Source organism: Typopeltis vanoorti, chromosome 3 (genome assembly GCF_054136105.1).
Source record: "Typopeltis vanoorti isolate ZY-2024b chromosome 3, IOZ_Tvanoo_1.0, whole genome shotgun sequence".
In the NCBI taxonomy this organism is placed as follows: domain Eukaryota; kingdom Metazoa; phylum Arthropoda; class Arachnida; order Uropygi; family Thelyphonidae; genus Typopeltis; species Typopeltis vanoorti.
Genome location: NC_143551.1, coordinates 82,251,489 through 82,267,896, shown reverse-complemented (window position 1 = coordinate 82,267,896; position 16,408 = coordinate 82,251,489). Strand labels below are relative to the sequence as shown.

Below are 16,408 nucleotides of genomic sequence, written 5' to 3'. Positions count from 1 at the left end.
TCTCTCATCCTTTTCCACAAGTTAATTTTGAATAATGTATCTTGGCTTACAAAGATGCAAATAAGCAGCCATAACTTAAAATTTTAGAAATTTAAGAATTAATATATACTTATTATTGCAAGATACTAGATATCCTAGATGTTACTTAATAGCCTGTAAGCTAAATAGTACTCTTTGGTTCTGAATTTAAGAATGTGTATAAAGCAAAATTTTTAGATCTATAAAAATCTGCACATAAAATTTATTTTCATTTGCTGAGTATGAGCCCTAAAAATATATATGTATATATACATATATATTGTATGTATATATATATATATATATATATATATATACATATATATTGTATTTTTTAAATTTTATTGTATTACATAATCTGGAAAGTCACTTCATGCCTCTATTAGCAGGATAATGGTTCCCACCTGGAAATTCATCTCTTATTTAAAATCAGTTGTAAGAATCCATGTCCATAGCTGGGTTCAACTGCAGCCTGTTGTTGGAAAATAGAAGCGCTAACTACTTGGCCATCCAGACCAGCAAGATGTCCTATAGAAATACTCAGACATTACAAACAGAATTAATGGACACTTACATTCTTCAAAGGATGTATCAACAGCACAAAAAATGCAGTCAAGGAAGGTTTCAGTCTGATTTTCCACTTAATTTAATTCATTCATTATGATTGGAGGGCATGCCTTTTAATTCTGATCAAAGAGAAATCTTCTTGTTTCCTCTATTGAAGAAATATGCATATGTATCAAGATCCTATCCTGAACAGCAACAGTTAGCTTATAAATACCTCAGATATTCGACCATCATTGCGATAAAGTAACTGCATGCAAAACAGCACATTTTCTTTAATTGTGGATGAAGGTCCTGAACTTGGAGGGTAACCAGTTGCAAATTTAATGGTATTGTTCTTTTATAATAAATCTCTGTGTGGAATTACTAATCCTTAAATTAGTAGTGATGTAGTAGGGTGCTTAAGGATCAAAGCTGTATAGCTGGAAGGAGACCATATATGCTGCCTTCTGGTGTCTGTCTGTGAGCTCCCTCCCCATCCATCCAGTTTAACAGCTTCATATCATTACCATTTGCTTCAACTTTTGTAATAGTTTCCCATGCAGTATTCTGTCGTATGTCTTTGCAAAATACAGCAGTATCACGGTATAACCATTTCCCTTCTCTAATTCTGCAGTCACTTTATTATAAAATGTGAGTAAATTACTAAGACAGCACACACCTATTATATGATCATGTTTCCCACTATATATTATCATATTCCTATCTACCTAGTGCTGTATTTTACCTTTTAAACAACTTTTCCAATATTTTAACCACTTTTCCTGAGATATTAATTGGTCTGTAATTTGCTACTAATGGAACTATCTTACCCTCTTTTCATTTCCTTGGAACCTTAGCAGAGTTGAGACTTAATATTGAACAACTTCATCAAAGACCATACCAAAGAAATAGTTGAGTTGTTGAGTGATCATTTTTCAAAGTTGTATCATCCAGGTGGAGGTTTTGTAATTGTTGATTTGAGAACTGAGGTAGATGAACTGGAGGTGCTCAACATATTGAAAAATATCAACATGAATAGAGCAGTCAGACTGGATGGCATGTCAGACTGTTTGCAAAACCTCCACCTGATTACACCTTTGAAAGGTGATCACTCAGCAACTTAACTATTTTTTTTACCTCCGTCATCAGCACTGATTAAAGTGATCTTTCCATGTTAATTTTTCCTCTTACTTGCTATATAATGAAATAATTCTTTTGTAAAGAGCCAAGAGGCTATTTTTTTCTGGCAATATAAATTAAGTTAAAATAATATAGGGATAATAAATCCCTATATTATTTTACAGCCGGGTAAGAAACTCAGAGATTGAAATCCATTGAAATCTAAGAGTTTCATGCCGAAGAACTATCGGTGAGTCCAAGTGTAAGTCATCACTTGGGTAGTACAACACTATGGCAACTCAGGTCAAAGGTGGAGCAAACTCCGTCATTATCCTTAATATTTTCTCATAATGTAAAACGCAGCTCCTAGGAGATGTATTACTGTTTTTACATTATGGGGAGAGGTCACTACCCAGACCTGTTTTGTCCTTTATTGAGGTCTCGCCAGTGAGTAGGTAGACCTGGAATACCAAGGTTTAAGTGAACCGAACTTACATACTCCTGCCAATGAATTTGCCAGACCGGTGTACCCATATATTATTATTACTACGATAAAGAGCCAAGAGGCTATTTTTTTTCCAGCGATATAAATTAAGTTAAGGAGATAATAAATCCCGTATTATTTTACAGCCGGGTACGAAACTCGGAGATCGAAATCTAAGAGCTTCATTCATGCCAAAGAACTATCGGCAAGTCCAAGTGTAAGTCACCACTTGGGTAGTACAACACTATGTAGAGTATAATAAATTTAGTTTAATTCTTTATCCAAGTGTGAGCAAACAAAGTTTGCACCTGAAAATATCTTCAGGACTGGGGTAAGGTAGTACAACACCGGGCAACTCGTAGCAAAGGTGGACCAACTACTAACATCACTCCTATCTCAGTATCTCCCATAATGCAATGAGTGAAGGCTTTGAGACGAATTGCCATAGTGTTGTACTACCCAAGTGATGACTTACGCTTGGACTCGCCGATAGTTCTTTGGCATGAAACTTTTAGATTTCGATCTCTGAGTTTCGTACCCAGCTGTAAAATAATACAGGATTTATTATCACCTTAACTTAATTCTTTTGTATTTACTTTGGCCTGCTTAGCTAATTTTCTCTCTTAATCTGAATTGGCATTCCTTACTATACCAGTCACTCTTTTTGCTTATTGTTATTAAAGAAACCTTCAGGGAATCAGATTCATTAAGGAAGGCCACACACAACCTGTACCAGCTATCATATTTTTTTTAATGCATTCACACTACTTGCACGCAAACATTCCTGGCAGTTCATTCCAGTCACACACCACTCTATGAGAGAAAAATCTAGCTCACTCCTTTCTTTACAGTATTCGTTCTCAACTTCCATGGATGTCCTTCCTCACTCTCCGTAAAATGAAAACCATCTATTGATGTTGATATCTTGTATGATACTTTCAGAAGTTTGAAAGTTAAATGATATCACCCCTGTTTCTCCTGTTTGATAGTGTCTGCAGTCTACAAATTCTCACTGTCTTCATAATCAACTCTCCACTGTATTAGAATCACTACAGAATCCAGGAGACCAGATCTCCACACAGTAGCTCAAGTGAGATCTTATCAAGGCCTTGTAAAGAGGGGTGAGACATTGAATATCTCATTACACCAAAGTGCATGACTTTGATATTTACCAACATTAAACTGGCAGCCACAGCCATTTTCACATGCCCACAATTCCAGCCTATTCAAATCAGTCTACAAGTATTGCATATTTGCTGCATCCCTCTTTACATCAGCAAATAGCAATATGTCACCTGTCAAATCCTTTCCTGTATAGTTAATGTAAAGATCGAATAACAATGGACCAAGGACTGATCCTTGTGGTACACCACTAGGTATACCTTAAAACTTGCAGACTCACATCCTCCATATACCAATTTTTGATATGTCAGTCAGCCATCATCTTATCTATGCCAATATTTTATAATTCAACCCTTTATTCTCCAGTTTATGTAACAATCTTCCATGCTGTATTCTCTCAAAAGCCTTAGCAAAGTCCAAAAATATCATGGTGTATTCATTCCCCTTGTATAACTCAATTAATATAGGATGTGAGCAAGCTACTCAAAGACCTTCCCTTAGTAAACTCATGCTGTTGATTGCAAAGTATAGATTCTCTTTCAATCCATTTCTGTATGCAAGCCCTAACTAACTTTTCCATAATCTTCATCACCACTCCCGAGATACTGATAGGTTGATATATAGCAGTGACTTTTGCTTCTCTCTTGTAAGTGATAATAAACAGCAGCAATATTTCAACTTTTGACAGCCTCATACTACAAAATCACAAATAATCTCTATTATCTAACTAAATAAATTTATTTCATATATAAACAAGACTTAATAGCCAAAGACAAAATTTATTGCTTATGACATACAAAATTAAACATACATTTAAATGACTACTTTTATAAAATGCCTTTTTACTAACTTCTTAATTTGAATTTACTTTTATATTTTTAATTTGTGGGATATCTGAAGTTTAATACAGATATCCTATAATATATACCTAAATAAATCCAATACCAACTTCAGGACTTTTTAATTAAATTGAAACTGCTGTAAACAGATTTGTCAACTCAGCAGTCAAAAGACAAAAACTTTATATATATATATATTATATATATATATATTAAAAAATAGATAGGAACATTAAAAAAAAAACATTTCCTGTATTTTTATTAGAGTATCTGAGAACAAATAAAATATTTTAGCTATTTAGGCATGATTTTTAGTGAAGGTGCAAATTAAATTTGGAAATAGACAACAGTATAAGGAAAGCTGGTATGACAGGAAGCCAGTTGGATAAATTTATGTGGAATATGGAAAATGTAGCCAAAACATTAGACTAGCAGTGTTCAAGACAGTGTTCAAATCTTTTTTAAGGATCTCAGTCAGGTTAGAAATACAACAGTTGAACAAAGATTACACTACAGACGTGGAAGTTCTTAGAAAAATTAGGAGCACATAGAGTGCACCAATAGTAACATCTTATTAAAAATGATATTCTAAAGAACTTGACGTTATTACCATTCAGGAATGTGTAGTGAGTAGAGATAATCTAAGGTGGTATGGTCTCAAACAGAAAGAAGGAAGAGGAAAAATTACCAAAATTGTTGTGATACCAAGCTTGCAGGAAAAGCCGAAGAGGAAGATAAAGACCTAGCTGGATTGATGCAGTAGTTCCTTAGAAGACTAAAATATAAGTTCTGACATATCGAAGTCTTAACAAAAATAACAGTAATTTGGAAGAAACTTGTTGATTAGAAGCTAGTAATAATATAAACTTAATCACGTAGTAGTACTATCCTTCTAATATATATATATATATATATATATACTCCCAAGTAGGATACTTGATATTATATATTAGAATGTGCACAATAATACATACATTAACAGTATGTATTAGAATTTGATGAGGATGGTGGCCTGAAGTCTTCATTTAATTTTCAACTCCAAGACTCTTAGCACCAGTAGGCCATGACAGCTAAGGAATTCTACCATCATTAAACCAGTACATTTGAAAACAAAAATCCTACTGATAATAAAATTTCAATACTCCTAGTCATCATATTCTCCAGCATCTAACAGTAAGGACTCTATAGGTCATTTCCCAGTAAATCAATCAGTTTGCTATTTATATAATTTTTTGTTTTATTATTTTTTTCTCTCCCACTGGAGTTCAGGGTATAGTCACTTATTGGCCAGACTATAATTGTGTAGTGAGATGTAGAGTAGTTTGTGACTTCTTTGTACACTCCAGATGATGAACTTAAAATGAAAGTTGTAATTTTGTGTAATTAAGTTTACATTGTCATAAATTAGTTATTACTCCAGCATGATAGTAGTTTTCATTAATTTTTCCATATTGAATGTCAGTATACCCTGCTTTGCTATTGATTGTATATTTTCAGTAATATATATTTTTACATTTAATATCTGCTTCCCAACAGATATTAAGGTATAAGGATCTTTAAGATGTACATGTATACTTACATAATACTATTTTTTTTTCTAACATAAACTATCACAATGAGCATATGCCATACTAATTTTACTAAAACTTTAGTTTGTTCACAAACATTATTCACATACTCTTGCCAGATAGGAAAGTGTGACTATTCTTTTGTACGGTCAGCTGTCATAGCAAACACCAATATAAAAAACTATCAAACACTTCTGAAACAGTCTTATAAGCAGAGTTATTCAAAAAGAAATTCACTATAGCAAACTGTTTACTATAGCACTATTTCTGCTATCCTTGCAAGTTTTGCTTTGTAATAAGTGATAACTATAATCGTTTTCCCATGATTTAAAAGTATATATGTATATTCTATTATGTATAGGCAATGATGACAATCAAGGAAAAGGAGTAGCAGCCATAATATTCAACACAAAATACGAGGCAAATCTTCTTGAATGGCAGTCAGTCTCAAGTAGAGTAATGTGGGCAAATATGAGAATGGGGAACTGGACAATGAGACTTATTTGTGCCTATGGTCCAACAGAAGGTTCTACTAAGGTAGAAGTGGAGGAATTTTTTGAGGCTTTAGAAAAAGCAACTGACACAATGAAAAAGGAAAAGTTGGTCCTTGTTGGGGATCTAAATACCAGAGTAGGAAATGATTGTGAGACATACAAAAATATTTTGGGAAAATTTGGAGAAAAGAGCAAAGCTAATAATAATGGCAAATATCTGTTGGATTTCTGCTCAGGACATGGACTGGTTATTACTAACACCATGTTCCAACATGAAAATGTACACAAATTCACATGGAGAGAAGAGGCAAGGAATAAGAAAAGTCTCATTGACTATGTTATTGTTGATAGTGATGTTTTCTCCTTGGTGCAGGACACCAGAGTGTATACAGAGGATTTGAAATTGAAAGTGATAACTATTTAGTCTTGAGCAGGATAAAATTGAATTTCATATTGAAAAGAATGACATGTAAGAAAGTTTTAAAGCGAATAAAAGTTGAGCAGCTCTCAGATGTGAACTGTAGACTAAAATACACAAAGATTATCATCATCATCATCAAATTCCTGCCATGTACCCTCAAGAGGTGTACAGGATATGACAGTACTACATGAAAAAATTACATCATTACTAACTTCCTATCTACAATTTTCCTCCAAATCAGTCTGTTACTTGTCAAGACTCCAACATTATCAGATCTTATATTTCTATCGTCTAAGGCACTTTGTACCGTATCAATCCACCTATATCTTGGTCTTCCTCTGGGTCGTTTTCCTGCCAACCTGGCAGAGAACACTTGTTTTGCTAATCTTTCCTCTCCCATTCTATTTAAGTGACCATACCATCTGAGATTAGCTCTGCTAACACATTCCTGGATGCTGACAATGTCAAGTTCTTTCCTAATATCCTCATTTTAATATGATATTGCCATTGATGCCATCTGTTCACGCCTCTAATCTTTCTCAGGACTCTCATATCTGCGGTCTCTAGTCTTTGGTCAAGTGTTTTACTTCTGACCCAGCTCTCAGATCCATAAGTTAAATTTGGTTTGAACACAGTCTTGTATACAGCTAATTTAGTGTTCCGACTAATTTCTTTCTTATTCCATATGAATTTATTCAATTGACTTCCTACGATACAAGCTTTGCTGATTCTGTTGTCTATTTCTATATTTAGTTTACCATCTTCATTAAAAATTGTGCCTAAGTAGCTGAAATGTTTTACTTGTTCCACAGGTTCTCCATTCACAACACAGTTGACATTTTCAATGATTCTGCCTATTTTCATTGTTTTTGTCTTTTTATTGCTGACCTTCATACCATATCTATTACAACAGCTATTCAATTTAGTCAGAGAATCTTGCAGACTTGTAGCGGATTTATTTAGAAGTATAACATCATCCGCATAAAGCAAAGAGCTGACATTAACATCTCCAATTTTGATATCAGGTTTAATACCACATTCCTTCATAATGTGATCCATATAGATAATGAATAACAGAGGGGATAATGTACATCCTTGTCTCACACCAGATTTAACATTAAACCATCTTCCTGTACTTCCTTCAGTTCTAACTGCTGACTCACAACTCAAATAAAGACTAAGTATTGCTTGATATAATGCCCCATTGACACCATATAACTGCAGCGTATTGAATAGCTTCTCTCTTGGCACCTTGTCATATGCCTTTTCCAAATCGACAAAACTTAAATACAGATCTTTGTTATATTCCCATGCTTTCTCGACTATTTGTCGTAAAGTGAGGATCTGATCCTGACAGCCTCTATTTGGCCTGAATCCAGCTTGTTCTTCACCAAGCTTTTCTTCCACAATTCTTCTCAACCGTTTCTCAAGTATACTTGCATAGATCTTGCCAGGAACACTCAGTAGGGAAATACCTCTGTAATTCTCACATTCAGTTTTATTTCCCTTTTTATATATGGGTACTATGAGAGCTCTACTCCAATCATCGGGAATTCGTCCCTCTGTCCAGGATTTCTGAACTATGCAGTGCAGCCACTGTAAGACTCTTATACCACCATACTTCAGCATTTCTGGTCGAATATCATCTACTCCTGCTGCCTTTCCACATTTGAAGCCTTTGATGGCTTTTTCTACTTCAAGTATGGATATGTATTCCTGACTGCATGCCTGGTCAGTGTTTTTTATCACTGTGCTGTCATCACTGCTTGTTTCATTTAGCAGTTTTTCAAAGTAATTACTCCATACTTCAAGGATATCTTTTTCTCCTGTTTTCATTTCACCTTTATCATCTCTAATTCCTTTTACAGCACTCTTTCCTCCATTCCTAAGCTTCTTCAACAACCTCCAGAATATTTTGCCACCTTCTTGATATTTATTTTCTACATTCTTGCCAAAGTCCTCCCATGACTTTTGTTTAGCTAGTTTTACACACTGTTTAGCTTTCTTACATTTGTCTCTGTATTCTGTAAGAGTAAAAGCTGACTTATTTGCCAGGAACTTTTGATATGCTTTCTTCTTTTCCTTCACTGCCTCTTTAACTTCCTGTGTCCACCAGGGAGTTCTGATTTTTTTTATCTTTGCACACAACCTCACCACATGCCTCTCTGGCAGAATCAATCAATGTTTCCTTCAGAGTTTGCCACTGAATCTCCAAGGTTTGATTCCTGTTCTCAAACTCTTTCATTTTTTTTCAATAATATTTCTGTATTTTAGTCTACAGTTTACATCTGAGAGCTGCTCAACTTTTATTCGCTTTAAAACTTTCTTACATGTTATTCTTTTCAATATGAAATTCGATTTTATCCTGCTCAGGACTAAATAGTGATCACTTCCAATTTCAAATCCTCTGTACACTCTGGTGTCCTGCACCAGGGAGAAAACATCACTATCAACAATAACATAGTCAATGAGACTTTTCTTATTCCTAGCCTCTTCTCTCCATGTGAATTTGTGCACATTTTTATGTTGGAACATGGTGTTAGTAATAACCAGTCCATGTCCTGAGCAGAAATCCAACAGATATTTGCCATTATTATTAGCTTTGCTCTTTTCTCCAAATTTTCCCAAAATATTTTTGTATGTCTCACAATCATTTCCTACTCTACTATTTAGATCCACAACAAGGACCAACTTTTCCTTTTTCATTGTGTCAGTTGCTTTTTCTAAAGCCTCAAAAAATTCTTCCACTTCTACCTTAGTAGAACCTTCTGTGGGACCATAGGCACAAATAAGTCTCATTGTCCAGTTCCCCATTCTCATATTTGCCCACATTACTCTACTTGAGACTGACTGCCATTCAAGAAGATTAGCCTCATATTTTGTGTTGAATACTATGGCTACTCCTTCTTTTCCTTGATTGTTATTTGCCTGAATATAACATTTTGTATTTATTGCTCAGAAAGATCTCACCAGTTTTGGTCTTTTTTGTTTCAGTCACCCCTATTATGTCGATCTGGTACTTATCTAATTCCTCAGCTAGCTCCATTTCTTTGCCATTCAGGCTTCTTACGTTGATAGTACCGATCTTTAACTCTGGTGATGTTGAGTTGGGGTTTGTTTTCAGATTTGTTCCAGTAGCTGACTTTTCGCTGTTCGCCCTGGTTCCCTGGCGAAAACAACGGGGGCCTTGTTTAACCGGGCGACGCCCCAGCCGGCATGAAATTTTGTCATGTTGTACCATCATTTTTTATTTTGGTTTAACCAATAAGAATACAATTTGGTCGGCTAAATCCCAAATTGCCAGCCCATCCTCGTTCGTTCAGTATCAAAGTAGATACCCAACAGGGTGCACCACGAGAAGGTGAGGATTGGACATTAGGTCAAAAGCCCTGGTCGGTTCTCCGCATTCCTTTAAAGGCTATGTGGAGGTCTCCTCTCAGTTATACAGCTTTGACCCTTAAGCACCCCAAAGATTATTGAAGACAAAATGAAAGAGTTTGAGAACAGGAATCAAACCTTGGAGATTCAGTGGCAAACTCTGAAGAAAACATTGATTGTTTCTGCCAGAGAGGCATGTGGTGAGGTTGTCTGCAAGGATAAAAAAATCAGAACTCCCTGGTGGATACAGGAAGTTAAAGAGGCAGTAAAGGAAAAGAAGAAAGCATATCAAAAGTTCCTGTCAAATAAGTCAGCTTGTGCTCTTAGAGAATACAGAGACAAATGCAAGAATGCTAAACAGTGTGTAAAACTAGCTAAACAAAAGTCATGGGAGGACTTTGGCAAGAATATAGAAAATAAATATCATTATATATATTTATTTAAGGTGGCAAAATATTCTGGAGGTTGTTGAAGAAGCTTAGGAATGGAGGAAAGAGTGATGTAAAAGGAGTTAGAGATGATGATAAAGGTGACATGAAAACGGGAGAAAAAGATATCCTTGAAGTATGGAGTAATTACTTTGAAAAACTGCTAAATGAAACAAGCAATGATGGTAGCACAGGTAAAAAATATACTTGAAGTAGAAGTAAAAAAAGTAGAAGTAATCATACTTGAAGTAAAAAACATACTTTTTCTACTTCAAGTATCCATTCTTGAAGTAGAAAAAGCCATCAAAGGCCTGAAATGTGGAAAAGCAGCAGGAGTAGATGATATTCGACCAGAAATGCTGAAGTATTGTGGTATAAGTCTTACAGTGGCTGCACTGCATAGTTCAGAAAGCCTGGACAGAGGGATGAATTCCAGATAATTGGAGTAGAGCTCTCATAGTACCAATATATAAAAAAGGAAATAAAACCGAATGTGAGAATTACAGAGGTATTTCCCTACTGAGTGTTCCTGGCAAGATCTATGCAAGTATACTTGAGAAACAGTTGAGAATTGTGGAAGAAAAGCTTGGTGAAAAACAAGATGGATTCAGGCCAAATAGAGGCTGTCAGGATCAGATCTTCACTTTACGACAAATAGTCGAGAAAGCATGGGAATATAACAAAGATCTGTATTTAAGTTTTGTCAATTTGGAAAAGGCATATGACAAGGTGCCAAGAGAGAAGCCATTCAATACGCTGCAGTTATATGATGTCAACGGGGCATTATATCAAGCAATACTTAGTCTTTATTTGAGTTGTAAGTCAGCAGTTAAAAATGAAGGAAGTACAGGAAGATAGTTTAATGTTAAATCTGGTGTGAGACACGGATGTACATTATCCTCTCTGTTATTCATTATCTATATGGATCACATTATGAAGGAAAGTGGAATTAAACATGATATCAAAATTGGAGATGTTAATGTCAGCTCTTTGCTTTATGCAGATGATGTTATACTTCTAAATAAATCCGCTACAAGTCTGCGAGATTCTCTGACTAAATTGAATAGCTGTTGTAATAGATATGGTATGAAGGTCAGCAATAAAAAGACAAAGACAATGAAAATAGGCAGAATCATTGAAAATGTCAACTATGTTGTGAATGGAGAACCTTTGGAACAAGTAAAACATATCAGCTACTTAGGCATGATTTTTACTGAAGACGGTAAATTAAATATAGAAATAGACAACAGAAGAATCAGCAATGCTGGTATGGTGGGAAGTCAATTCAATAAATTCATATGAAATAAGAGAGAAATTAGTCGGAACACTAAATTAGATGTATACAAGACAGTGTTCAAACCAGTTTTAACTTATGGATGTGGGAGCTGGGTCAGAAGTAAAACACTTGACCAAAGACTAGAGACTGCAGATATGAGAGTCCTGAGAAAGATTAGAGGCATGAACAGATGGCATCAATGGCAGTATCATATTAAAAACAAGGATATTAAGAAAGAACTTGACATTGTCAGCATCCAGGAATACGTTAGAGCTAATCTCATGTGGTATGGTCATTTAAACAGAATGGGCGAGGAAAGATTAGCAAAACAAGTGTTCTCTGCGAGGTTGGCAGCAAAACGATCCAGAGGAAGACCACAATATAGGTGGATTGATGCGGTACAAAGTGCCTTAGACGATAGAAATATAAGATCCGATAATGTTGGAGTCTTGACAAGTAACAGACTGATTTGGAGGAAAATTGTAGATAGGAAGTTAGTAATGATGTAATTTTTTTCATGTAGTACTATCATATCCTGTACATCCCTTGAGGGTACATGGCAGGAATTTGATGATGATGATATGTATATTCATGTGTGATCAGCATAACTAATCAATTTTTCCCATTTCAGTTGTACCAAGAGAATGAACCATGCTTTAAGAGAACTGTTTAACAATCCACAGAATAACTTCAGGATCTTCAAGGTATGCATGCTTACATTATACTATATTTTCCTGACATATTCTATTACAATGGACATGTATGTCTATAATAATTTTATTAAAAAATTATGCTGTGCTAAAAAAAATTTGCTATAGCAAATTTAATGCATGCTTTGAATGTTTTTTAGCAGACATCATACTTTAGCAAACTAGTGGAGAATACTTTGTTATACTGAAAAATTTGCTATAGCAATATTTTTTGCCATAGCACAATTTCTTTTGGCATAGCATAATAGCAGGGTGGTCTGAAAAGTTCATGGCCTAACAATGAAAAAACGAATTTATAATTTCAAAATCATTTTTATTTTTCAACATAATCTCCCTTAAGACTAATACATTTATTCCAACGATGCTGCAAGCACCATTATCCCGTTTCTGTAGTGGTTCTCAATAAGATCTGCAAAATACCCCTCTACAGCTGCAATCACCTCTTGATTCGAAGGAAACGCTGACAAGTGAGGAAGAGTTTTGGTAAGAGATAGAAGCCAGAGGGAGCCAAATCTGAGGAATACAGTGGATGTTCCAAACAATTCATAGTGCAGTTTCCTTAATTTTCCCATTGCCAGAACACCTTTGTGGACAGGTGCATTGTCCTGATGAAAGATGATTTTTTTCTTCTACAAACTGGCTCTTTTCTCACGAATTTTTTCGTCTAGTCTGGTTAAAAGATCGGAATAACATTCCCAGTTATTGTTTTACTCTTTTTCAAGATAATTAATAAACAAAGTGTGTTTAGCATCCCAAAACACCAATGCCATATCCTTTCCTGCTGATCGAACCAATTTTGTCTTCTTTGGTGCTGGACAACTGGCTTCTGTCTACTGTTTTGACTGCTGTTTGGATTCTGGTGTGTACTGGTGAATCCAAGTCTCATCCATAGTAATAAATCAATGCACAAAATCAGTTTTTTCCTTGTTAAAATGCTCCAAGCACTGTTCTGAGATTTTCAATCGAGTGCGTTTTTGATCTGCTGTGAGCAAGATCAAAAACGCACAATAGCACCCATCGTGCACAAAGCTTTTTCATTTGCAATTCTTCATGCAAAATATATATTCTACACATTCTTTTGAAATGCCTATAGTCTCAGCAATTTCATGCACTTTGATTCGCCAGTCATCCTATACCATGTCATGCACTTGATCAATGATTTCTGGTATTGTTACACTTTTTGGACGTCCTTCATTTGGATCATCTTCACGTTTATACTCGGCAGCCCATTTCTTAATTGTCAAAAACGAAGCGAGAAGAGTGCCCATAAACTTTTATGAACTTAGAATGAATTTCTTTTGGCGTTAAACCTTCTTTTACGAAGAATTTTATAACTGTGCGATGCTTAATTTCATCCATTTCAATCGATACAGACTACACTTCTTCTTCTCAACTGAATTTGGAAAATATATTTAGTTTCTAGCTATGCCACCAAATTCGTGGGTGGGAGGTGAATCTCCCTCCAAAGAATAACACACAGTAAACCACATGGAACTTTTCTCTCTTAATTCTAAGTAAATCTGTCAACTTAAATTTCCTGTTATGCAGTCGTGACAATATCTATTTTTAAGGCTCACACATATTCAAGTTTAATGAGTAGTGCATTGGATTAGAAATCAGGCAAGTTATTTAACATCAATTTAATTGTAAAATGGGTCAATTTTAAGTTCTAAGTAAATTAGCTTCTGTGCTTCAAATTACAACTAATGACTATGCTTACAATTTAGTTCCTCATCATATTCAATTCTGGTAAGACCACGTGTCTATAATTCTCTCTCGTTAATCATGGTTATACTCAGATCAAACTTACATAGCATTCTGCAGGCTAAAGCAATAGCTATAACATAAATTACACGATGTTTCACTTTAAATTTTAGCCAGACCTTCTCTCACATATAACAAAATACTTCAGATATCAGCATAAGGCCTAAAGTTCTCAAGTATCACTATAAAACAAATCCCTTAATTAAATCACTGTCACAATCTTCTTATTTCTAGCTAAACAAAGGAAAAATCTTACTTTGAACAGATGTCAGGCCTTTTCTGAATGATCCCTGAAATTACTTCCTTCTATTACCGTCCGACTGTAGTACTGCACTTAGATATCATCTCCGGGATTTCGTGAGATCTCCTCTTAATATCGACGAATATTTGGATCGTGGCGGCATCTAATTTCTTCTAAAACCGTTTATTTTAGTCACGTCGCTTTTTCGGCATTTACTATCTGGAACGCAGGTCTCCGATGGTGATTACAAATTATCTCCCATGATGTTAGCAAAACTCCGCTGCCATAGCGTACGTCGTAACTTCAGGTCAGAACCCCACATGACCTCGAAACTTCTCGTTGACCCGAAAACGGGAACACACACCAGATTGACTCGAACTTGTACTTCAAGAAAAAGGCAAGACAAGACCCCATTTCAACGTTGCAAGAACTGCTATTTATATGGTCCTGATGACCTTCGTTTTTGCTTACGTCATCATCTCCTGGGTACTTTGGTGGCTTGCACCCGTCACACGTTAGTTGGGAAACCCCCACGCGCTATTAACCCTCGAGATTTGCAATTGCCCTAGGTCATTATTTAATACCTTAATCCATCTGGAATTACTGGTAACTAAGCGGTTTCTTAAGACACAATCTTACACTTATTTTTCTGTTCTTTTACAAAACCCTTTGAGGTGACAATATTCAGTAATATACAAAAATTATTTCCAAATTAAAAAATATGAAAATTTCTCTGTTAACCCACAAGTATTTTTTTAGTGAATTTTGTTTACTAGTAAAATCGGTATATATGGCATTTTTGTATAAAAATCCTTCTATACATGATTTTACAGTATGTTTGTTATGAACAAACAGGGAAAAACACTGATAGCATTGCTTTTTTTGCATATATAATAAATGTACAGATGAAAAAAAAAAATGTGTAGCCTTGCATATTTTTTTTCATGCTTTATTTTTTAGAACCAAGAGCTGGTATATTTTGAAGAACGAAAAGTAGACATTGAGGAAATATTAAGTGATTTCATTATACTGCATGACTTGGAAGAGTAAGTAGTGTGTGTGATTTAGTTTAAAAGATGAAATTGTATTATTTTCTTATTACATCATATTTTCTGTTAATGTACTCAAAAAATAATGCTCTCCTTCACTCATAAAATTAGTTGATTTTGGCCTTTAGCTTTCAAGTTAAATTTTTAAATTAATTTAATTTATATGTGTTGATTACTGTAACATGGTAGTTTGCTATAGGTATTATTTCTGGAAAAAATTCTGTGTTACTCTAAGTAAATATTATTTTTATGGCTATTTAGCCCATTTTTGTTTAGGAGCACCCCTTTTTTATAATGTCATTGGCTTTTTACTCAATTTTTAAGGCATCACAGGTTCTACGATCAGATCTTTATGGGCAAGACTACAAAAACTGCAGACTGCAACAACCAATTCCAGAACATCTTAACAATAAAAAATGCAACAACTAAAAGAAAAAAAAATAAAAATACAGGAAAAACAGAAATAGCAGTCCACACCCATGAACAGAAGCACACCCAACAAATCGACATAGCCATAATAACAGACATACAGGAAACGAAACAGTGCTTTGAATATCGAAAACAACAATAGCCATAAAATGTGACAAATACTCAATAAATGTCCACCACCCCTACATAATCTCCAAGAGATGGAAGCTCCAAACATAAAAATTAAGTCATGACTCCACCAATAGAATACAACACAGATACACCAAAGACAAAAACATCAAGCCAGCATGACATAGCCTCCACTTCCTTCCATGAGCTCCGAATGGAAGGAAGTGGAGTGAAGGAAAAGGATATGTGAGCCATTTCAACACACTGTTGAAATGGCTCTCACATATCCCCATCATATCCCCATTCTCCAAAGATTTCTCTGCTCCCCTTAAAAAACCCGGATTTGAAATTCACACACCTCTTGCCTCATCGATAATTCTCCCACATCTCTCTCTATCCCCATATTTCCAACCC

The 16,408-nt window shown here is 35.0% G+C and overlaps 1 protein-coding gene across 4 annotated transcripts in view; it reads left to right on the top strand.

The window, feature by feature from the left end:
* Ipk1 (Inositol phosphate kinase 1) overlaps positions 1 to 16,408 on the top strand; it is a 200,425-nt gene that overhangs the window by 135,144 nt on the left and 48,873 nt on the right. For all 4 annotated transcript variants that reach the window (XM_090390700.1, XM_090390699.1, XM_090390698.1 and 1 more), the window contains exons 8-9: positions 12,325 to 12,397; positions 15,369 to 15,454. In XM_090390700.1, coding sequence (XP_090246826.1) covers positions 12,325 to 12,397; positions 15,369 to 15,454 — 159 coding nt within the window. The remainder of the gene's footprint in view (positions 1 to 12,324; positions 12,398 to 15,368; positions 15,455 to 16,408) is intronic.